The sequence below is a fragment of the Callorhinus ursinus genome, unplaced genomic scaffold, assembly GCF_003265705.2.
Source record: "Callorhinus ursinus isolate GAN/ISIS: 27379988/994484 unplaced genomic scaffold, GSC_fseal_2.0 scaffold14, whole genome shotgun sequence".
Lineage (NCBI taxonomy): Eukaryota > Metazoa > Chordata > Mammalia > Carnivora > Otariidae > Callorhinus > Callorhinus ursinus.
Window position 1 is genome coordinate 34408547 of NW_027397076.1, and position 25537 is coordinate 34434083.

General features: G+C 38.5%; 1 protein-coding gene across 4 annotated transcripts in view; it reads left to right on the forward strand.

The window, feature by feature from the left end:
* PTPRB (protein tyrosine phosphatase receptor type B) overlaps positions 1-25537 on the forward strand; it is a 113303-nt gene that overhangs the window by 28340 nt on the left and 59426 nt on the right. For 2 of the 4 annotated variants that reach the window (XM_025882866.2, XM_073900662.1), the window contains 7 exons: positions 162-435; positions 12495-12770; positions 13650-13907; positions 15806-16069; positions 17837-18106; positions 19976-20236; positions 25232-25498. In XM_025882866.2, the coding sequence (XP_025738651.1) occupies positions 162-435; positions 12495-12770; positions 13650-13907; positions 15806-16069; positions 17837-18106; positions 19976-20236; positions 25232-25498 (1870 nt within the window). The remainder of the gene's footprint in view (positions 1-161; positions 436-12494; positions 12771-13649; positions 13908-15805; positions 16070-17836; positions 18107-19975; positions 20237-25231; positions 25499-25537) is intronic. The other 2 variants (XM_073900661.1, XM_073900660.1) reach the window with 2 other exon arrangements.

Here is a 25537-nt window from a genome sequence, read left to right on the forward strand (position 1 = left end):
GGCCAGGGAGAGAGGCCACCCACCTCCCCCGCGGGTCTTTCCTCGGGCTGGAGGGCAAAGGGTTGGGCTGAGGGATGAGGAGGCGGCTTGGGGACCTTGCTGTGGACAAGTCCCGGGACGGTCTAGACGGCGGGCTTCAGCTGCTTTTGGTTCCTTTGCAGACTGGACTGGGGGAGCCAGTGAGATGTAACTTCACCCTGACGGAGTCCAGGGTCTCCAGCCGGTCCGCGTCTCTCCAGTGGAGAACTTTGGGGTCACCCTGTAACTTCAGCCTCATCTATAGCAGTGACACGTCAGGGGTCGCATGGTGCCACCCCACGCGGATAGACAACACCACCTATGGATGCTACCCCAAGGATCTGCAAGCGGGAACCACCTATAACTTCAGGATTGTGTCTCTGGATGGAGAAGAGAGAACTGTCGTCTTGCAAACAGGTAAAGGGTGACAGGTGCAGTTGGACGGCCAGGCCACTCTGGTCTGAGCCCTGTCTTTTCAAGCCAGTGTTTCATTTGAGCTCCAGGCATACAGAAAATAAAGGTAAAAATACCTGTGAAGATAAATATTGACCAAGATTTCTAGTTTCCTCAGATCTGGCCAGAAGGACCTTGGTTGACTTTTAGAGATTTCCTTAGTGCTGAAGACAGCAGACTAGCTCTTTGAAGGGGGAGTGCAGCAGAGAGGAGCTGTGGGCTGTGGAGGGAGTTTGTTAAATTTGCTAAAATGGTGTGGTTTGAGCTTCCATCACATTAAACCGTCAAGCCCTGGAATAATTTTAAGCAAATGTTTTTAGAATAAATAATGGAAGTGCAACGATTAGGGATATGCCTTTCCTCAACTTAGTTTTATTTTTGGAACCAGGACATAAAATCTTCAGGAATAGAAAGCCATTCATAGGGGAAAATTCGAAAAGTCCCTTCAAATGAGGGCACGAAAATTAATTTGCATAACTGGAATAACTAAAACAGCTACATAGTATCAGAGACGGTCCTTTGGTTACTCTGAACTTCAAGTCACTTACTTTCTTTACAGTTTTGGTAAACCCTACCATGTGTATATAGGAAGAGTTTGTCTTTCCTGCATCAGTTTTCTTGTCTGTAAAATAAGAGTGTCAGACTTGGCTGTTCAGGTCCAAGTTCTTACCAAGTGCCAATGACCTAGGTAGGGGGCTGTCATACTCTAACCTCGTTATTCCTATCTGCTACCCATTACATGTGCTCTAAATTCTCTAACTTTGATGTTTTGTGACTTCATTAGTCTTCCTTTTAACATTGTCTTTACTTGTCACAATAGTGAAACTTCACTTCTATTCAGAAAGTCAATTTCACAGAAAAATTCTGGAAGTCAAATTTTTTAGAAATGTGTTGTCCTTACTACTGTTTCATGTTCAACCTGAACAAAGATGACTTCCTTAGCTATCGTTCTTTAAAAAGGTGTGAGAACTTTCAGTTCTCAAGGCAGTTACAGCAGGGTCAGGAAATGTAGCTGGGTTCATGTAGTAAGTCAGTCAAATATTCATTCTCTTCTTTTTTCGGAGAAAAATTAAGAACGCCCAATTACATCACTTGGCTTACTTCAGATGAAACTTTGAGATAATTTCTGATATTTGCAGGAACTTAAATTGAAAGGAAACACCGCTCATGAAGAATTTGGTTATGTTTTTATATGGAATCAAAGAGAGACTGAAATCAACCACATAATTAGAACATTTTACAGAAGTTGAAGTGGTTATGTTTTTAGTCATAAAGCTGTTGGTCTCTTGGTATGGGAGGATAGTTTTGTGAACACTCAGATTGCTAATGCTGTGAAATTTATGACATAGAACTTCCAGATGTGTTCATTGCATTTGTTAAGGTGTCTGTTGAATGGGCAGAACTATTTTTAAAAATAGGAAAAAGACTCACTGTGGGTGTTACTAGTTAGAATGCGCTCCAAGTCTAATTATGCTTGTAGGTGTTCCAAGTCCAAAGACATTTGTGAAATGTAAGAAATATTTGCATTTTATTGACTATGTTGAGTTAAAAAAAGACTTCATCAGCATTCAGGCTTTCATCATTTTTCTTAAAGACTTACTTTTTACATTATCACAAATATACTTTTCACCACAAATTCTATGAGCTCCATGATAAATGTGAAGGATGAAATTTGCGGGTGATGGTTGTATAATGATATTTTTTCCCCACACTTATTTGTATGATGGTGTAATGCTTAGGATCATCTACATTTTAAAAATAATTTTATTTAAATAAACATTTTTATTTTATTTATTTATTTATTTATTTATTTTTAATGTTTTACTTTTTTTAAGATTTTATTTATTTATTTGACAGAGAGAGAGACAGCAAGAGAGGGAACACGAGCAGGGGTAGTGGGAGAGGGTGAAGCAGGCCTCCCGCGGAGCAGGGAGCCAGATGCAGGGCTTCATCCTAGGACCCTGGGATCATGACCTGAGCCGAAGGCAGACGCTTAACGACTGAGCCACCCAGGTGCCCCTAAGTAAACATTTTTTAATTAAGATGTGTTAAAAATGTTTCAGGGAGGATTTTTTTGGTTGGTTGTTATTTGTTTTTTTGTCATTAGTGCTTTCTATATTTTAAGGGCATATGTGAATTTTTCATGTAGTTGAGAGAAAGTACTGGTATTTCTCTAAATTTTTAGGTTACAAAGGTGAACTCTACAAATCATGTTTTACTCTTAGTAAATTAGGACCAACTAGTAGTATAATATTAAGTCTGAGATATACCTTCAAACAAAAGAAGTTATTCAAAATGTGCTTTACTACTCCATTTTGCCTGTCTTGTCAGTCTAGAATAAAAGAGAATGAGAGCAAGACATGATTTGACTAGAGATACAACAGTTGCTTAGATTATCTGTGTGTCATTCCAAGTGTGATTTATCTGATTGTTTTTCCTGATAAACTGTCTAAAACAGTTGATTTATTGTCATGTAGACGTGGCCTTAAAGATTAAAAAAAATTTTAACTACATGGGAAATATTTTAGCAACAATCAGTTTTCACTCCAGATTTAAGTCAGAATTGAAAAAACATACATGGATTCAGCAAACATTCACCAAGCACGGGATACTGCAGGGAATTATGCCAAGTGGTGACTGGTGTGCTTATAAGGATGAAGACCAAAACATGGCCCCTGTCCTTGCAGTCTGTGCAGAGGTGAGGGGAGGTCATGATGAAGGTGGGGACAGAACTTTCGCACTTCTTTCCTGGATGAAGACCTTGCCCTGCCTCGTGTATGCCATGCTGCCATCACCCCAGAGAAGGCGAGGCAGTTCTCAGGTGTCTTCAGTCATTAAACTGGTTGATGCAACAACCATGATAAGTTGAAAGCCAAATTACTTAGTTGTGAACAAAAATAATTTGGAAGTCAAATTATCTAGTCATGAATTCATTGGAAATCAACTAATGAAGACAATATCGAAGAACTCCAACACTTTTGTATCACTGTGTCCTCAGAGTCTAAGCAGAGGGCTGCAAACTGGTAGCCCCTAGGGGTGTCTAGCTAGGTGTCTAAATAATAATATGTTTCGTTTGGCTCATGTAACGTTTGTGAAAAATCCAGATTATGTTTACCAGCATTAAAAATGGAAAATTCACCTAAGTGCCAGATTTCTGGGTTCCCCTAAAATATTGGAAGATTTGACAAAGCTGGACCACTCTGCCTAGAATTCTCTAGAGCTAAGTTGTAGTTTCTCTCCATTTAGATACCAATTCACTGGAATCCCCCGGACCACTTCATTTATTTCCGTACTTGAATGCATCCTAAAGGCACTTGCGTTTGTTTAAATGAAACTTTAGGGTTTTTGTTTAGAACTTTTGGGGGGTTTTATCTTCCCACAAGTAAGAAGTAGTTTTTCAATATCTAAAATGGCACATGGTATTCAATAAATATTGACTACATGGATGGATAGATGGATGAATGAATGGATAGATGAATGGGTGGATGGATGGATAGATGATAGATAGATGTGAATGAATAAAGTGAACATTTCAGTGGGAGGATATACGTATTCTAAGAAAATGATCTATTCTCCTTGGGTTATAGGTAAGTTATAGAAGCCAGGGAAGTAGTCTGGTAGTAAAGAACTTCACTTAGGGGAAGACTATCTCAATAGCATATGCCTTCTTGTTAGTCAGTTTCAGCTACTTAATAATCAGCCTAGAACAAAGGGTGAAAAAAATTAGCTCTTTTAATATGGCTAATTCCTTCGTCTTTAATTAAAAAAAAAAACACTTTAGGAGCATTAATTACCAAGTCACCATATCAGCTCTTATTTACACTTCAAAATGTTACTTATTGTATTAGTTTACTAGGCCTTCCATGACAAAATACCAGACCGAGTGACTTAAATAACAGAAATTTATTTTCTCACAATTCTGGAGGCTAGAAGTCCCAGAGCAAGGCATCAGCAGCTTTTTTCCTGTGGATTCTCTAATTGGCTTGCAGGTGGCCGCCTTTTTGCTATATCCCCACATGCTCATCCCCCTCTCTGTGTTCTAGAAGGACGCCAGTCATGTTGGGTTAAGGCCCACCCTAAAAATCTCATTTTAACTTCATTCCCTCTTTAAAGGCCTTATCTCCAAATACAGTCCCATTCTGAGGTACTGGGAGTTGAGGGCTTCAGTATATGAATTTTAGAGGGACACAATTCAGCTCATACACTTAGAGAGCTTTAAACATAAGCCACCACTTCCCAATAATGTCTGTAAGCTACTTGCATCAGAATCTTTGACAGAATATCTTATAAAAGCATGTATTATTGGCTTCTACCCCACATGTAATGAATTTAGAAGAAGTGGAGGCTGGGGTATCTGATTTTAAGCAAATATCTCAGTGAATCGATGCACAATGAAATTTAAGAGCTATTGACATGGTTTTTCTATTATTCCTTGGCATTAAGATTCGGGTAGCGTTCTTCTTTATGCGCGGCTAAATCTGTAATACCGAAGAATATTATCTTAGCCAGGAAGAAACTGTAATATTTGTCTTGTGCTTTTATAGTATCTAAAATACTTCCACCCACTTTATTAAGTAGGTAAGAGTATAAAATATATATTATACTTACCATATATTGTTTAATTTTATTTTTAGGGAGTATTGTGAAGGAGCAGGTTGCATAAAGATCGAGAGCTCGGTTCTAGAAGCAGCCTCCTCCATCACTCACTAGCCAAGTTGCCTCAATCAAGTTACTAACCTCTCCAGGCCTGTTTCCTAATTTATAAAATGGGGATGATAATAAATATAATGCCCACTTCATAGGGCCATTTTGAGATTTTATTTGGTTCATATATAAATTCTAGAATAGTGTTTGTCACATACCATGTGCATAATAAGTTTACTATTATTACTTTCAGGTTGGAGACAAGATTGAGATTCATGAGAATTAACTAATCACAAATCACACAGCTAGTATATAATAGGACCAGGACTTGAATCCTGGGTTTCTGGCTTAGCTCCAATTCTTTCCACTGCTCTGCAGAAAGGATGTAATTTTTAAGTTGGTCTTAGTTCTTTCAAATTACCATGTGATATTTTGTTACTATTTTTCAAGTCAACTTTTAAAGAAGAAAAAATATATTACAAAATACCTTAAATCTATGTATACTTAGCCTACACAGGGATGGAATAATGATTAAATGTGTTTCAGAGTGAAGAAATTCTAAGCAGCTATTGATTTTCAATTGTGTGGAACTTTTGGTGATGATTTCAGTATTTAGCAATCAGCCATTGGCCGTCTACTTGTTTCAGGAATTCTAAGGTCAAGCGGAGCTATGAATATGGACTGAACCAACCTAGTTCTCTGAACTTGATCTTTTGAGTGCTTGGGAAGCTTCTTCCATCAGTCTGACTTCTGTTGCTGGGCATAGCATTCTACAGGTTGGCAAGAAAGACATAAAATCTTAATTGTCCAGACAGAATAAGAGAAGAACAAAGAATAATTTTTCACCTTCCATTTCCAGAAATCAATTTGCTGGAATTCCCCTAGGGGATAAAGGGTAACACTGATGCCTTTCTGATTTTGTAGGAGAAATCAAGCTGATTCTATCTGTAGGAATGTATATCAATGAAGATGAATATATGCCCCTAAACACATAATATGCAAATAAAGTTAACATGATAGTTTTGCATATAGATTGCCAGGAATTTTTGGTTTGGGTTTTGCTTTCCTTCCTTTTAGGTGGAAAATCTCAAACAGGTAAAAAAGTAAACAATATAGTATAATTAACTACCATGTACTCGTCACCTACCTTTAACTGTTACCAACTGATAGCCAATCTTATTTCATCTGTTTCTCCACCCTCTCCCCCACCCCTTATCATTTTGATGCAACCCAAGCCATCATTTGATTCCATTTGTACATATTTCAGTATGCATTTTGGAAAGATAAGAATTATCTTTCACATAACCACAATATCGCTATAAACCTAACATTAACAATAAGATTTAGAAGCACACATCAAGTGCTAGGTCATGAATTTCTACATAGGAGGGGCTTTCTGGACCGAAATCTGATTGGAAGGAGAGGCCAAGGGACTTCTCTTTCTGCGGCATTTATGTAGCACTTTAGATAATATTGAGAAAGCCTCACTCGTTAATATGGAAGAATTGGAGTGGGGCTGCTGAAGGATATCCTGGGGATGGCGGGGTTAAAGCCTCCGTTGGTTGTCAGGGCCAACAAGCCCCTCTGATGCTCACTAGAAGTGCTTTAGCTTCTTCACCTGCTTCTCACTCTGTAACACCCCTTCTTCCCTCTGATTTCTAACTCCCACTTTGACCTTCCAAACTTGCTCAAATTCCTGTCCTTCGTGAAGCCAACCTCTGAAACCTTAGCCACTGGACCTCATTCTCCATTTGCACCTTAGCACTGTTGCTGGCCTGTGTTACTCGGAACAGCAAGAACAGCAGCGTTCATACCAACTGCCATTTACTGAGAACTCGCCAGGTGCCTAGGGCGGCACTTAACACCTACCTCTGTTCCCTCTTAACACTTAGAACTCTGTGTAGGAGGTGCCCTTCTCTTTTACGGATGAGGAAACTTGAGCAGCAAGGAGCTTCAACTTGCGTAGGCATGACTGTAAGTGAGTGATGGGATTTGGACCCACGTCTAGTCTTTTTTTTTTTTTTTAAGATTTTATTTATTTATTTGAGAGAGAGAATGAGATAGAGAGCACGAGAGGGGGGGAGGGTCAGAGGGAGAAGCAGACTCCCCACTGAGCAGGGAGCCCGATGTGGGACTCAATCCCAGGACTCCAGGATCATGACCTGAGCCGAAGGCAGTCGCTTAACCAACTGAGCCACCCACGCGCCCCGACCCACGTCTAGTCTGACATCAAAGTCAGCCTCCCTGATAATCCACCTTTTGTTTACCTTTTCCACATATATCTTAGGTGCCTGAGTAGCCTGTAGACTCTCAGAGGAGCATCTACCTCTTACGTGTCCAGGGCCAAATATGATGACCCTCAAAGTAACAGGGCACCCTACACAGCTGTGAATGGTGATGCAAATAACTGTGAAACCTGCTTTAATTTCCCTTTTGAGGATATTAAAACTTGGAAAGTCCGTTACTACTTGAACTTCCTATCTAGTGTAAAAGTCGATAAATGCATGTTACTCTGATGAATAGAGAACAATAGAGTGCATCATCTTAAAATAAGTCAGGAAGCCAACTGTAGTCAAACAGCAACAATCACCAAGTAAAAGAAAATTACCCCTCTATAAATGTATTTAATTAACTGTGGATTGTGAGCAATTGCTTTTTCATTTTGTTCTCCTTCTCATTTTCAAAACATGCGCCAAAAAACAAAACAAAACAAACAAACAAACAAACAAACAAAACCAAAAGCAAACCTGTTTGTGACTTTTGCTCCACCCTTTGATTTCCCAATTGTTTGGTATGAATAGTTGATGTTCATTCCATTTTATGTAGAGTGCTACATAAACGCAGCTTCCGGTCTCCTAGGCTCCCTGCTTTTAACTAGAATAGTATCCCAGTTTCTGTGGAGATACAGAAATAGGCCCTGTCATTACTAAAAAGATAGATCTGTTGGCCTAGAGTTAGTGGTGAAAGATAAGGTGTGTGTGTGGGTGGGGAGGAATATCCTATTTGAGGCGACCTTGACTGCCTACGGAGGAACTTAGACTTCATCTCACGGAAGGATCTTGGTGCTGTAAGAAGGACAAGGATGGTGATGGGGAAGATATACGAAGAGGTTATTTGGCAACAGTACAGAATAGGGAGAAAATAAGGAAGACACCCAGAAAATTCTGGGAGCAGCTAAAACATAAGGCAATGGGATCCCAGGTAAAGGCAGTCAGATTAGGGAAACAAAAAGGAAGAATCATGAAAAATGATTTAAAAAAAATCAGAGTAACTTTCACAGCCACAGAATTAGATTTAGGTGTGATTAGTGTTGTTATTCATTTTATCTCTGCTACAAGAGTCTAACCATCAGATAAAAATTCTGCAAATTTACCTATTATTTTCCATAGACATCTGGTTTGAGTGTTTTGTTATTACACTGAGCATGCATCCAAGACATCACCGATCCTGGGACAGCTAAGGTGTAATAGAAGGAACTTGCAGCCAGGTGTTAGAATCTCAGCTATACTACTTGTTACATACGTGACCTAAATGAGTCACTTCACATCTCTGATGCCTATGCCAACTAAGAAAGAGCATTATAAACTATCAGAACCTACACAGATAATCTGTGATGCTATCATGATTTGGAGAAAAGCTTTTGGCACTAACCCATGGATGACCTGCAATCCTGTTAAAAGGTTCAATTTATTTCCAAAATAAATATTATCATTTCAAATTCTAAACACTGGAAGTTCCTGTATCAATAAATAATGTGTTAGAGGCCATACAAAAAAAAATTTTAAAGCAGGTATTACTTGTTACTTGCATTTTATATGTATGAATTTCTCCTTCTTTCTAAGTCCCATTTTAAAAAAGGGAAACAAAAAAGAATTCATTTTGGTTCAAAAATTTAGCTAACCTTCATCTTTTCCTCGAAGAACAGAAAAATTAGGTTGACGGCAAGACCACTTTATGAAATTTTCAGGCTTTCTAATACGGGTAGATTCATTGAAATATAGAAGATGAGTATCACAGAACTTTACATTTGGCATTCCATAATCCAGGTCTGTCTGGAACTGAGAAGTACAAACAGATGTCTCAAATTTATGGCTAATGATACATTTTGATATATTGACTGAGGTTAAGATTGATTAAATTGATTGAGATTAAATCATTGATTTATGGCTTTCCACAGTTCTCGTAGTTCATCAAACTTCACTAGTTACTATATATATGAGAGTGATACATGGAAAAACCAGAAGGGCTATAAATGCACCTGTGTGCATTGACCCCTGCAGCCATCGGCATGAATTACATAAGTCAGGTAGGGTTTTCCAGTTACATGCCATCTGTCATACGATCAAAAGATTACATACGTATAACTACATTTTGAAACAGCATTAGAAATCTCTCCTCTCTCTTGCATTCATGTAGATATAGATATAGATGAAATTCATTTGTATATATACATGAAATTAGCACCCCTTTTGGAAGTACCTAATTTATTTCTAAGAAAATATCAGAGACTTTCTTTTAATACAGCAGAGTTTTCCTCGGGCTTACATTGCAAAGACGTGTGAAAACCCTGTAACTTCTGCAGCATGGGTAGCAACCGTGGCCAAGGGCCAGCACAGAACTTTATCGCAGTATAAATGGGGTTTGAAGTGTTTGTTTCCAGTGCAGGTTCTCGCAGCCCAGGCACTTCCCAGTCTCATTGTTCCTTTGTTCTAGCGGATGTACAAAGGATTGACTGTTTTGTTTTCTGGCTCGGAGAGATTAGATAAAGTCTGCATTTCTGAACTTCACCCTCTATGCACGCAACCTTAAAATTCATTTTCTGTAGCTTATATTTGGCAAATTATATGTGGTTTAGATTATACTGACCATACCGTTATTTTCTTTAACCTTTATCTGGCTTGTAGACATCGATGACAGTATTGATCTTGTTGGAGCTCTCGCTGGAAAGCAGCTGTCCCTCCCATCCTTGTCCTTAAAATGCCTCTTCAGCAAAAATGATGTGTCATCTCGATTGGCTATGACAAGGTTGTTCTTGGGTTTCGTTGGCTACTAGAATCTCATGGTAGTGAAGTACCTTATTCTCGCCAGGCAACAAAAAAGACTTTCTGTAAGGGGAAATTATGTTCTTTCTTTTTATTATGATGTCCTTAATTACAGACTATGATGTAGGATAGAAAATTTAGATAATATTGCCAGAAAAAAAAAATACTGTTTTTCCGCAAGAACCTATAAATGAGAATCATCTTGGGAATTTTTAATTTTATCTTAATGGTTAGAAAGTTAGGTCATGGGAATAAACTGATAAGATTTTATCAAGTTTTTATGTTTTCTTTTAATGAAGAAGGCAATTAAGACTATTCGTTTAGCTTTAAAAAAATTGTATTCCACTTCTGCCTCCATTTTGTCGGTGACTCAGAGGAAACTTTTTTTTGTGATCAAGTAGACAGCGTAAGTTTATATTACTGAGTGCCCATTCTATGCTAGGTAAAATCTGCTCTACACCTCCTCAAATCATCCGAGAATATAGGTATGATTATATGATACTCCACAGACAGATGGGAAAGTGGAGGCTTAGATAGCTTGAGTACCTTGTCCGAAGTCTCGTGACTGACCCATGACGGAGCCGAGGATTTGAACTTCGTTCTGTCTGACCCCAAAGCCCACACTCTCTGCCACGACATTTCCCTGCTTCCGTTACAGGACCTCCTCCTGTTTACAGAAATAATAACAATAACAGTAGCTAACATTGAACACTTGCTATGTGCCGGGCACTGTTCTAAGTGCTCTAGATAAAACAATGTAATCTTCATAAATATCTTGCCAAATAGATAGTATTATTATCTGCATTGCAGAGATGAGACAGCGGCGGCACAGAGAGGTTAAGGAATTGCCCGAAGGACACAGCTATGGAGCCAGGGAGCAAGACTCAGCCCCAGGCTGTCAGACTGCAGAGCCTCTGCTCTGCCTGTGAACCTCTGCTGTACTAGGGTGTAGACTACACATCTTGCACTTTGGGCTCTCTGAGTTACTGCTGTCTTGGCTTCCTTGTCTGCTGACATTTATATTATTATTAGTTCTTGTAATTATAAAATGTTACATGGCTTTTTGCAGGATGATGTACTCATATAAGTCACAGCATTAAACACACACAAAAGACATTAGATTGACCATAGGTTGTAATTATCTTCTGGATGGTGTCTCTAGGTGACCTGCAGATAGTCTCAGGAGCTGTCTGGCCATACAAGTCTTTTTAATACAGAATAAGATTATGTTGTTCTTATTTTTATTAATGTTAGTCACAAGCAAGCACCCTCTTAAAACATATACTATTCTAAGAAGATTCTATAATCTGAAGTTATTTTGTGAGCAGAATATAATTTACCAAGATGTAGATAAGAACTGGATCTCTATAGCCATGCCACGAAAACATCTGACCTGGCTTTGAGTTGTAGCCTCCAATATCTTGGTCCGACTTTCTAGATCAAGAACCAAGTTGGATTTCTGAAAATTACTCATCTGTAAATGTCTCTCAATGTTGCCCTTCCCTGCATTCAGGATAGGGAGAGACTTATTTCTCTGATGGTCCCACTGCATCATAGAATGGCTGATCCCTAAACACTATTGACTTAGTTCCTAACCCAGGGACATGCTGCTCATCCTATTTCAAGTTCCACAATGAAGATTCAGTACATGGGAAATGGGACTCCTCAAACTCACCCATGAGAGTTGAAACTAAGTGAACATCTGGGTGCAGGACCAACCCCTTGCACCCTCTCTGGAGGCTTCAGCAACTCCAAAATGTCTCGGAACTCAATTTGAGAAAATCTAAGGACACAAGGAATCCCACCTGTTGGGAGAATTCATTCTGATGAGCAAACCTAGGCTAGGCTCATAATCAAGTCTCTATCTTTGGTAGTTTTCTGATATTTAAAAACAACCTAAAGTTATGTATTCTTAACCCCCCAAATCTACAACCTAAAAAAGAAAAAGTTCAGTACAAATTTCAAAATTATTTCTTAATATCTGTATTTTCTGTTGAGATTTTTGGTATTTATCCAGGCATAGCCTGGATGTTTGTCAGTGTGTAAAAAGTGCTAAACTTGCAAGCCAACGAAAATATAACCTTACTTGGAATTCTAAGCTCAGAGCTGTCTTAACAAAAAAGTTTTATTAGAAAGAGAAGTTTATATGACTAGTAGCTAAGTGGATTTCTTTTTTAAATGAAATGGTAAGTTTAAAAGTGGAGTAAAATACCAATTTGTTTCACGGGCAGCAGGTTCTTAAAGTTTTTAAGGAAAGTGAATCTGGGTTCCAGCAAACTAACATGTATCTGCAAAAGTCTTTAAGCCGTGTTTTCTTTTTGGATTTTTGCCTTGCAGATCCTTTACCTCCTGCTAAGTTTGAAGTCAGTAAAGAGAAGACTACTTCAACCAGCTTGCATGTTTGGTGGACTCCTTCTTCTGGAAAAGTCACCTGGTATGAGATGCAATTGTTTGACAATAACCAAAAGATACAGGAGACCCAAATTCAAGAAAGTGCTTCATGGAATGAACATACATTTTTTAACCTCACTGCTGGTAATAAATACAATATTGCCATCACAACTGTTTCTGGAGAGAAACGTTCCCTTACAATTTATACCAATGGATCAACAGGTAAGACCTGCTTACAGATAGTTGAGTATTTAATCGTTTAGGCTCCTTTTGGAATGACATTAAAATTGAAGAGATTGAAGTAAGAATGCCCCCAGACCAAAGATGACAGATAGGTAAGTTGATAGATAGATAGACAAACGTTATATGGTACAGTGGGAAGACGAGACTAAAAATACGAAAATATGACTGTGCTGCTAGCTTGCTAGGTGATTTTGAACAAGTTCTGGGACTTCTCTGGGACTGGAATTTTCTCCAAAATGAAGTAGATGTTTCCTAATGGCCTTCCTAACTCAAATCTTAGGCAACAGCATTTTCTGCCTCCATTTCTGATTTTGTGCCATAAAACTTATGTTTAGTGTTTTCCTCCTTTGTATACTCTCCTCATAACATCAAGTCATGATGTTTCCTAAATATCCCTACATCTGGAACAAGTTTTTGCTTGCACCCACCCATCCCGATACCAATGACACACTTCACCTCCTTCCAGGAAGTACTGTCCTTCTGGTCATGCTCTCTCCTCTCATTTTCTCTCCTGATTGATTGCTATAAATTGCTTTCTGTTTTTCATCTTCCATTGTTCTTCCCTTAATTGGCTCTTTGCTGCTCTGCCACATCATACTTCATGGGCAAAAATTACCTTAGTATCTATTAAGTGGGGGAGAGAGACAGGTAAACTATGATATAGCTTTAGGCGTGGACTTTGAAAAGAGCATTAATTCAGAATCCAGTGAAATTTCAAGAGTGCTGTAGCCATTACTTATTGCACAAATTAGATGTACAGAGAAGCATACATGAATGCGTGAGTTCGGATTAAACGTGTCCATGTCTACTCTAAGGAAATTATAAATGACCCTTTGGAAATGCATTTTCTTTTCCTAGTGCCATCCCCAGTGAAAGATATCAATATTTCAGCAAAAACCAATTCTCTCCTGCTTTCCTGGTCCCATGGCTCTGGGAATGTAGAACGATACCAGCTACTGCTGATGGATAAAGACATCCTAGTTCATGGCAGTGTCGTGGACAAACATGCTACTTCCTTCAGTTTTCACGGACTGACACCTGGACACCTCTATAACCTTACCATTGTGACTGAGGCTGCAGGGCTGCAAAACTACAGATGGAAACCGGCCAGGACAAGTAAGTTCCACTCACTAGCTGAAGAAAAATAAAGCTCACAGCAAGGAAATGTTTAATAACCATGGCTTATTAAATTATTTGAATAATGATAATATGAGACAAATTGAAATTTGTATGTTATAGAAGGCCCTTAAGATGTACCCACTTTTCTATTCAGAGAAAGAGGGACTCCCTTGTATTCTAAATTTTAGACCAGCCTGAAGTAGCGAAGTTAACCACTGATACAGTCTCAGCTTATCTTTTTAGTATTCTGACCTCTTTGATAGGGATTCCTACTTCTTTCTCTTTCTCTTTTTTTAAAAGATTTTATTTATTTATTTGACAGAGAGATACACAGCCAAAGAGGGAACACAAGCAGGGGGAGTGGGAGAGGAAGAAGCAGGCTTCCCGCAGAGCAGGGAGCCCAATGCGGGGCCCGATGCGGGGCCCGATCCCAGGACCCCGGGATCACGACCCGAGCCGAAGGCAGACGCCTAACGACTGAGCCACCCAGGCGCCCCCCTACTTCCTTCTCTTAAATAAGCATCCACTGCCTTTGTGACATCACTCACAATGAGCCAAGATAACTTTTCTCAGTGCTAATCAAAGACCTGGTCCTGTGAAACAGCCATTTCTTAAACACTGTATCCAACAAAACATGTCCTGAGACCCAATACTACAGGAGCTGTTCTCACAGCCTAACATAGCTGGATAAATTAATCTATGCTAAATTTCAGTGAATAATTCATGTACACATTCATTCATTCATTCATTCAGTATCTGTTGAGTGTAAACTGTATGCTCGGCATTGTGGATATAACAGTGTCCAAGAAGGCCAAAGTCTTTGCCCTATGGAACTTAAATTCTAGTACATTCTAATGCTTCTGATGGGTCTAATGTGTTAATAAATTCCTTCTCTCGGTAAGCTATCTGATTTTAAGAGAAACTTTTAGGTATGTAGTGCCTTAGAAATTACGCTGGCACAGGGGGCTCTTGGAGCTACAAGAGATTGATGGGAAAGATATTTGGGGGCACCTGTACATTTACATATCTTCATATCACACCTCAAAGATGTATAGCTATTTCCAACAAAAATGTACCATATATGTTGCGGCACCTGGATGGCTCAGATAATGGAGCATGCAACTCTTGATTGCAGGGTTGTGAGTTTAAGCCCCATGTTGGGTATAGAGATTGCTGAAAAATAAAATCTTTTTGTAAAAAGTACCTTATATCTGAAGAATTACTCATGTATAGCAAGAGCAAATTACACTTCTCACTGGCCTATGCAAAGCAGTGTGCTGTGCCCATTTTTAAGATGAAGTATTAATTTTTATTTTGCCGTTAGTGAAGCCCAAAATTACAACAGAGCCAAGAGGTAGAAAAAATATTCACTGAGGTGTCTTTCTTTTGTAATTATTTTCCTTTGATGAAATAATGACACAACTCTTGAGCTGTAACTTTATCATCATTTTATATGAAAAATAAGATATTTTTAGGATGCAAAATTTTGTGATGGCCAATGAGTTGACCAATCTATTTATTACGTACTTGCTATTATTAAACACATAAACATAGGAAGAAATTAGGCAGATGACAGACTTCTTTGAGCTTTCCAAGACCTCATTTGCCAGTAAGGATCCCTAGGCTCAGTGAGATAGAGCTATCCAGGGTTGCCCATCTGACCCATGGCCAAGTCTGAGCCAGAATCCAGGCTCCTGACTCCCACGTTTATGCTCTTTCCACTGGCCAGATAGCCTTTCTTTGATTTTGCAGTATTCTTTTTGCTTGTGAAGTTGTTGTTTCCTTCTGGGCAGGGAGTGTGGCTTGCAGGGATTAAAATGCAGGTCAAAATTTGGCGATAATAAGACAGGTACAATATCCTGAGTTAAAGTGTCTTTTCCTTTCTACCTATTTAGCCCCCATGGAAGTCTCAAATCTAAAGGTGACAAATGATGGCACTTTGACCTCTCTGAAAGTCAAGTGGCAAAGACCTTCTGGAAATGTAGATTCCTACAACATTACCCTGTTTCACCAAGGGACTATCAAAGAATCCAGAACATTAGCACCCCAGGTTACAGAAACCCAATTTAAAGACTTAACCCCTGGACGTCTTTATCACGTTACCATCAGCTGTGTCTCTGGTGAATTGTCTGCTCAGAAGATGGCAGTGGGCAGAACAGGTGAGTGTTGGGCTCCAGGGCTTGGTTGCCCAGATCATTCTCTGATCCATCAGAACAAAATAAGTTACAGGGAAAACTCCTTTTCCAATTTGGGAAATATGGTCTATATGACTGAGGGTGCCCATGGGCCAGGGCCCCCTATACAGAGTGAAACAGAGGTTAATTGCATTCATCTGAGTTATTTAAGCAAATGTGTTTGGAGTGATTCCTGAATGATGTGCATAACTGGCTCTGCCCTGTGCTATTTCATGTCACACCACTTAAGTAGTGTAAGTGCATTAGCATTGATACTAATGAATAAAACATTTCTGACCAACTGTTACAGTGAGAGCCAGTTAGCACTTAAGCATGTTTTCCACGGATTATTTTATTAATTTATGTCACCAAATATTTATCCAGTGCCTTCTTTGTATAAATTACTGTGCTATGATTTGGGAAGTTATTAAAATGTCAGGGTTCAGCAAACTACACCCTTTGCCAAATATGGCCTGTGATCTGTATTTGTGTAGCCCCAAGCTAAGAGTGGTTTTTACATATTTAAAAGGTTTTTTTAAAAAAGGAAAAAGAAAGACAAATATGAGACAGAGACCATATGTGGCCTGGAAAGCCTAAAATGTTTACCTTGCCAACCATTGCTTTTAAGGAAGTTACATTTTAATCATACAAATGTAGACTATACACACAAAAAATAAAAACAGTTCACTTTAATAAGAGTAATTGCACTGGTACTGCCATGTATCAGGCACTAACCAAACACTTTACACCATTACCATGAGAGAGGTTCTGTTATTATCATCATTTTACAGATAATTCAGAGATCAAATAACTTGTCCATAGTCACCCAGCCAGTGAATGGTGGGGATGGAATTTAAACCAGAGCATTTAATTCCAGAGTCCATTCTCTGTGCTGTTAGAGATTCCAAGTAAGAGCCATATGGTCAGAAAAACAAGAGAACGAAATTCTGTTCAGAAGATCAGTAAAGACTTCTCAGAGGAAATGGTCTTTAACTGGACCTAAAAATTGTGAGGCTCTTGGCAAGCGGAGAGGGAAAAGAGGGAAGGGCATTTGAGGTGGAAGGAATAATATAAACAAAGGCATGGAGGCAGAAGAGCCCGGGACACTTACAGGACTGCAGAACGTGCAACTGGAGGCCAGCGTGGGAGAGAGTGCAGAAGCAGGGAGGGCAGCTGCAGGGAGTAGTCAGAATTAAGACCAGGAGGATATGGGGTCTGATTTTGGAAAGCTACAAATGCCACACCCAGGACTTGATATTTTATTCTGTAATTAATGGAGAGACCTTGCATGTTTTTAAGCAAAGGAATAATTGGACCAGAGCTATATTGCAAGAAGATTAATCTTGTCAGTTGGAAAAGGGAGGAATGTTTCATGATCACAACATGCGGTGTCTCCACCAAAAGACACTGCATCCATCAATGTCAACATCATTAGAAGCAACATCAATATTGTCTCTAGGGCTGGTGTGCAGCGAATAAAACACAGTGCTCATATCGCTAGGTTATTGACAGTGTTACAGAAGATTGCATTACTGATATTACTAGATGATTTTAGCATACATTTCTTGAGTGTCAGATGTCTCCAAAATGAGGAAAGTATACTCATTTGCAATCCACAAACATCAGGAGGGGATAGAAATGTTTTGAATTGCAGGTATTAGGTCTCTTATCTACTGTTGCCCATGAAAAGTGAATAAGTATCCTTACTTTTGGTTTTTAGAATCTCCTTTTTGACATCATTTCACCGTTTAGTTCCAGAGAAAGTTGGGAACCTGGAGGTAAACAGCAATGGTTCGATAAGGTCCCTAGTAGTGAGCTGGTCGCCCCCTGCTGGAGACTGGGAGCAGTATCGTATCCTGCTCTTCAATGATTCTGTCGTGCTGCTCAACATCACCGTGGGAAAGGAGGAAACACACTATGCCATAGATGATGTGGGGCTCATACCGGGAAGACAGTATGAAGTAGAAGTCACTGTTGAGAGTGGAAATCTGAAGAATTCTAAGCGCTGCCAAGGCAGGACGGGTAAGCAGATACGAAGGTGTTAATGACTGCTAGAACCTTAACTTTGTCCCTCCTCCCAAGTAACCCAGGTAGCTGTCAATGTCGTGCCCCCCGCCTCCCTCCCCCCGCCGTGTTTCCTGAATTTGAGATATTATAGACTTTTAGATTGAATTAGTTTTGGTAATGTTTAATTTTGTCAAAATAGAACATTAAAATTGCTTCCAGTAGTAAGTCCATTATTTTATAAAAAGAAAGACATTTTAAGCACCAAAAGAATAGGAAGAAAACAATCGGAGAATCCTTCCCACAAAAGAAGACAACTGACAATTCTTTTTGCCAGTGATCAGTGTTAGAGAACCATTGCCTTGACCTAATGTTGACTCATGAGGGAATTTCATGGACCAAGGAAATGTTATTAAAGGGAAGTGGAATAGATTTGGATTTTGGGGTAGAAGAGAATAGGGATGTGGAGGCATGGGTTTTGGTGTTCTTGCTGTCACCACTATACTGTAATTCCTTGGGCAAGTCACAACCCCTCTGAGTCTGTTTCCTCAACTTTCAAATAAGAGAATTGTCCTTCCAAGCTCAACATTTCTATGACACGGAATACTCCATACTTGGAGTGAAATTCAAATATCTTCTCTCTTAGTCTTGCCTGATAAGTAAATAACTACTCTGATTCAATGTTCTTCTTAGAAGACTGTCAAAGCAAAGGACCAAGACACCTCCTTAGCTTGCCAACTGGGTCTTCCAGTCATATCTTCATTTTCCAAATATTAATATCCCTTGGCTAATGATCAAAGACCGATATAAGCTTAAACCAAGCTACTTTTAGCATTTCACAGAGCAAGCATCTATGTCCTCTCCAATATTTTATCTCACTCACCTCAAATAACTTGGAATACTGTCAAGAAGCCTAGGGGCTCTCAGCATGGTGGCATAATTATCAGGAAAACTTTTCTTAAACAGTACCTCTAGGTGAATAAGTTTAATTGAGGTAGGCTTTGATGTATCAATCTAATTCATTTCAATATATTAAAGAAGGAAGATACAGATTTAGGGACTCAATTAGAATGGAATTATAGAAAATTTCTTTGATGCAAAAATCAATATAATTTTACACACTTGGTTCTTCCATAATTTTGTTTCCCTAGCGTTTTGTGGGACCAGTACTTTACTCTTGGCAATGTCTCCTAGAAACTGTAATAAAACCTTTTAAAGCTATGGAAACAGTTTCCATTCTTTGGTTAATGGGAGTCTTGAATCAGATACTATTCTGGCTTGCCACTATACTCTCCCTTTCATGGATACATTAGTGTCCATTCCTCAGAAATGAAGAGAAGCAGCACTTTGTCTTTCCAATCTAATGGAGTAAAAAATACTCCTAACTTCATCTAACTAGTGAAATATAGACCTTTCTCAGTGGTTTTATGGATGACATGATTGAATTAAATATTTTCATATCATAGAATTCATATGAAGAAATAAACACTCAAGGTAATATGTGGTCAAAAATAAATGACTCAGGGAAGCATTTTCCAATAGTATTCTTTTGAATCCTCCTTTCTGGATAGGTTATATAAACAAAGCTTGGGGCGCCTAGCTGACTCAATTAGTGGAGCACACAACTCTTGATCTCGAGGTTGTGAGTTCAAGCCCCACATTGGGTGTAGAGATAACTTAAAAATAAAATCTTGAAAACACACACACACACACACACACACACACACTGTTTTTGTGATTAGCTTTTTTTTTTTCCTGAGAGCTCATACACTTTCAGAAAAGAAATGCTGAACTGGAATACTCCTGTGGTTGGAAGAGAACAACTAAGAAACACTCGAGTATTTCTGAATCAAATCAATGACACAGTCTCCATTGCTTTTTCCTTAGTCCCTCTGGCTGTCCTCCAGCTTCGTGTCAAACATGCCAATGAAACCTCACTGGGCGTCATGTGGCAGACTCCCATAGCAGAATGGGAGAAATACATCATTTCGCTAGCTGACAGAGACCTCTTACTCATCCACAAGTCGCTCCCCAAAGATGCCAAAGAATTCACTTTTACTGACCTGGTGCCTGGACGAAAATACATTGCTACAGTCACTAGTATTAGTGGAGACTTAAAAAATTCATCTTCAACTAAAGGAAGAACAGGTAATATTGTTTATAAATTTTAGACTTTAAAAAGTATCCTGTCTACTGAATTGCTTAACATTTAGTTTACAAGTGTTCACTGAATGCCTATTTTGTACTGGTCATTGTTTTATGAATGTTTTCTATTGTTTGTTTTCTATTATACTAATTGCAACCCTTTGCTAGTTGTTTTGTTTTGTTTTTTAATTTGTTTGGTTTTATTTTGAAATGGAAGCAGAGCAGAGAGAACAACTTTTCCGAGGAGTTTTGCTGCAAAAGAGAGCAGAGAAATAGGGCATCATCTGAAAGAGGAAGTATATTTGAAAGGAGGATTTTAAGGATAGAAGAAATAACAAGTTTCATGCTGATGGGAATGTTCTAGAAGAGAAAGGAATGGCGATGATGTAAAGAGAGAGGAAGAATTGCTGCAGTTATTCTATGAGGAAACAAGCTCTGGGATCTAGAGCACAAGTAAAGGAATTGGCTTTAGAAAGGAGCATGAGTAGTTTAACTTTAGGGTCAGCTGGGGAAAAAAGAGTATTGGATGCATATGCCAGTAAGTAGATAGATGTAGTGGTGGGCAATTATCCTTTGATAACGCTCTTCTTTTTCTCAAGTGAAATAGGAAGCAAAATCATCAAAGACTCCCTTTTCTAACTTATATATATTGTTGTCCTGTATTTTATTTCTTTCTCCTTTTTTAACCCCACAAAAAATTACAACTTATCTTCTCATCTTTCCTTCCTGTATCTCACAAGTTCCATTTGGGATTACTTTCCTTCATTTTGGAGAACAGTCTTCAAATTTCTTTTCTTTTCTTTTCTTTTCTTTTCTTTAAGATTTTACTTATTTATTTACTTGAGAGAGAGAGAGCAAACATGAGTAGGGGAGGGGCAGAGGGAGAGGGAACCTGATGAGCAGGGAGCCCAATGTGGGGCTTGATCCCAGGACCCCAGGATCATGACCTGAGCTGAAGGCAGACACTTAACCAACTGAGCCACCCAATCGCTCCCAAATTTCTTTATTAGTGTTTTTAGGGACAAACTCTTTACACTTTTGTTTTTCTGTGTATGTCTTTATATAGCTCTCAATCTGGAAAGATATTTTCGCTGGGTTACAATTCTATGTTGGAAGTTACTTTCAAAAAAAGAGAGAGAGAAAGTTATTTTCTCTCAGCACATTGAAGATACTGTTGTAGTCTTTCTGGCAATTATTCTTGCTATTGAAAAGTCAGGTGTCAGTTTAATTTCTACTTCTCTCTGGGTAATCTGTTTACTATGACTGCTTTTAAGATTTACTCTTTGCCTTTGGTGTTCTATTGTTTATAGTAATAACCTAGATACAGACTTCTTTATCCTGCTTGAGATCATGATGATTTCTGTACTTGCAGATTAAAAATATCTTTCATCAACCCTGGAAATTCTCAGCCATTAACTCTCTGATATTGCCTCTTGCCTTTTCTCTAATCCCTCTCTATTGTCCTTCTGGTAGTCTAGAACTTATGTATATTTTTCATATTTTGCATGTTTTTGCTCTCTGGGCTATAGTCTGAATAATTTCCTCAAGCCCTGTGTTTTAGTTCCTTAATTCTTTCTTCAGCTCTGTCCAGTCTTTTTTAAATCCATCTATTGAGTTTTAAGTTTTAATTGTTCATTTCTTCACTTTCAAACATTTTTTTTGGCTCTCTTTCCAAATCTGCTTTGTGCTCAGTTGGTCTTTAGTCATATTTCCATTATCCTCCTTTATTGCTATCAGTAAATAAACCATTTTTATTTTACCTTCTATGTCTAATAATTATAATACCAAAATCTTCAGGAGTTCAGTCCTGTTGTCTATTGAGTTTGCTGCCTTTTGCACATGGTGTTTTACGTCCTTAAGCGTTTGTGATTTTTTCACTGTAAAGTCATATACCTTGGAAACTTACTCTGTGGGAATTCTTTGAGGTCTTGTTTAAAGATGGGTTTTAGAAAGAATTTTCTTTTCATTTGATTCTTTGAGGTGCACAGGACTGCTGTCAACCCAGACCTATTTTATTTTTTTAATTTTTTATTGTTATGTTAATCACCATACATTACATCATTAGTTTTGGATGTAGTGTTCCATGATTCATTGTTTGTGCATAACACCCAGTGCTCCATGCAGAACGTGCCCTCTTTAATACCCATCACCAGGCTAACCCATCCCCCCACCCTCCTCCCCTCTAGAACCCTCAGTTTGTTTTTCAGAGTCCATCATCTCTCATGGTTCATCTCCCCCAACCCAGACCTATTTTAATCTAAACTGTCAACTTGAGGTTTTTTGATCACCCAGGTTTTATGAATTTGGGTTGCAAACTCACTGAAACTGTTTTGAGGTTATGAATTCTCACCCAGTGCCAGGGAGGCTGGGGTGATATGAGAAGCAGAGAGGGAATATTTATTTCACTTATACTTAGAATGTAACCTTTCAGGATCCAGTGTTATGCAGGGTCACCTATGAGGTTCCTTAGTTTGTGAAAGTCCTACACTTTACCTCCTATTTCATAGATCCAGCAAAGCTGTAAAATCAAAGCTTAAATTTATGTTTGAAAGATGCCCTCAAGATGAAAGTATGCTTCAGTGAACCGATTACCTATCACTTACTATCAAGTCTCTGAGAATTCCTTACATTCTTGACAACTCACTCATACATCTACATTTTTATATTTTATCCAACACATGTAGTTGTGTTTACTGGGGGTATGCTGCCCACTATACTGCAGGAATTGGAAGTCCAAGGCACTCTTTTAGTCTTAAGATCATTTTCATCATTCCCAACATTCACATTGCTGGATCATATGGTAAGTGTATTTTTAACTTTGTAGGAAACTACCAAACTGTTTTCCAGAATGGTTGTAAAATGTTACTTTCTCACCAGGAATATATGAGATTTCCAGTTCCTCCATAATCTCAACAGCACTTGGTATTATAAGGTTTTTTTTTTTTAACCATTCTAATAAGCATGTAGTGGTATCTCATATGGTTTTAATTTGCCTTTCCCTAGTTCCTAATGGTTTTGAGCATCTTTTCATATGCTTATTTACCTTTCATTTATCCTCTTTGGGGAAGAACATATTTTCAAATATTTGTCCATTTTTTGATGGGGTTATTTGTTTTTTATCATTGAATTTTGAGAATTCTTTATATTCCAGATATTAGTCCATTGTCAGAAATGTGGGTTGAAATGGTTTCTCTCAGACTGTGGTTTGTCTTTTGATTAATTTATTGGTATATTTCACAGAAAATAAGCTTTTTATTTTGACGTTCAATTTATCATTTTTTTTCTCTCGTGAACCATGCTTTTGGTGTCATATTGAAGAAATCTCTGCCTTACACAAAATCACAAAGATTTTCCCCTAGAATTTTTACAGTTTTGGGTTTTCAATTGAGGTGCATAATCCATCTTGAGTTCATTTTTATATGTGTATGAGATTTGGGTTAAGGTTTATTTCCTTGCTTATGAACATCTAATAATTCCAGCCCTTTTGTTGAAAAAACTATTCTTCCTCCACCCAACTGCCCTCACATCTCTGTAAAAAATCAGTTGACTCTATATGTGTTAGTCTATTTCTGGACTCTCATTTCTGTCCATCGATCTGTGTGTCTATCTTTTTGCCAGTATCATATTGCCTTCATTATTGTAGCTTTCTAGTAAGTCTTGAGATCAGATGATGTTACTCCTCCAACTTTGTTCTTCTTTTTCAAAATTATTTGGCATATTAATTCCTTTGCTTTCCATATGGAATTTATTTTTTTAAGATTTTATTTATTTATTTGAGAGAGAGAGAGCACATGAGAGGGGGGAGGGTCAGAGGGAGAAGCAGACTCCCCGCTGAGCAGGGAGCCCGATGTGGAATTCAATCCAGGGACTCCAGGATCATGACCCAAGCTGAAGGCAGTCACCCAACCAACTGAGCCACCCAGGCGCCCTCCATATGAAATTTAGAATGAGAATTGAATCTTCTGATTCCTGTACAATAGTATTTTTTAATGAGTGTATTTGTATCTTAATCCAAAAGTCAACAAATTCTAAGAAGTATTGTGCCAAGGTCCCAATCCTTTTAATTACCATAATTCAGGGAAGAGGCACAAAGAAGATATATGTTGATCAAACACCAGCTTCAAGATCTGTGTAAGAGATTTTTTTTAATGGGTAGGTTAGAAATCACAATAGTTGCTAATTAGGAAAAGGACACAAGCTCACAGGTTAGACAGATCAGGCTTTGGACTCCTGGATGACTATTTGTTAGCACTCTGATAATAAGCTAAATTACTTACTCTGTGTGGCCTTTGGTTTCCTCCTCAGTAAAGAGAATAATGAAATCAGATTTATAGAGTTTTGAATGAGTATCAAATAATATAATAATAATAATATATATATAATATAATTTCTAAAAACTGGCACATAGCAGGCACTCAATAGTTATCACTACTAGTTGTTGTGGTTATCATTATTATTATTATTATTACTATTATTATATGATGTAATTCATACTACTGTAGCATTTTCATGTATAATAATAATGGTGCTCTTGAGAATGTGCCAGTAAAGAATTAACCAGTTTTCTAAACTACAACCTAATCATCAGGTGGAAGGGATTTCCCAATACCACCCCCTAACAACCATCAGCTCAGGTAGATAATGTGGCTCTCAGTTTTCATGGGATAAGGACAGATAAAATCACATGAAGTCGGCAATATTCAAAAACAACATTCTTTCATTATTGAAAATGTAGATTCAAAACTACTTAATAGGTATGCATCATCTCATCCATGGATCTGAAGTAATTTTGATTTCCCATATAAGCAGCTTCTGTATGGGAGTAGTTTGCCATATGCCACAAGAAATAGAGCTGAGAGTCTATAGCAAAAAAATATAGATATATTTTTAGCATTTTTGAGACTGCCTCCATTTTTTACTCATTTTGTTACACCTCCTCAGGGTGACTAAATGTCATCTGTTTTGTTTTTCTTCTTCTCTTTGTCTACCATGTTCTAGTTCCTGCCCAAGTGACTGGCTTGTATGTGGCCAACCACGGAACAACCAGCAGTCTGTTTACTAACTGGACCCAGGCCCTGGGAGACATAGAATTCTACCAAGTCTTACTGATCCATGAAAACGTGGTCATCAAAAATGAAAGTGTCTCCAGTGAGACCAGCAGATACAGCTTTCACTCCCTCAAATCGGGCGGCCTCTATTCTGTGGTGGTCACCACGGTGAGCGGCGGGATCTCGTCCCGACAAGTGGTGGTGGAGGGAAGGACAGGTAAGAAGGGCACTGGGAGCCTCCAGAGTGTACTGTAGG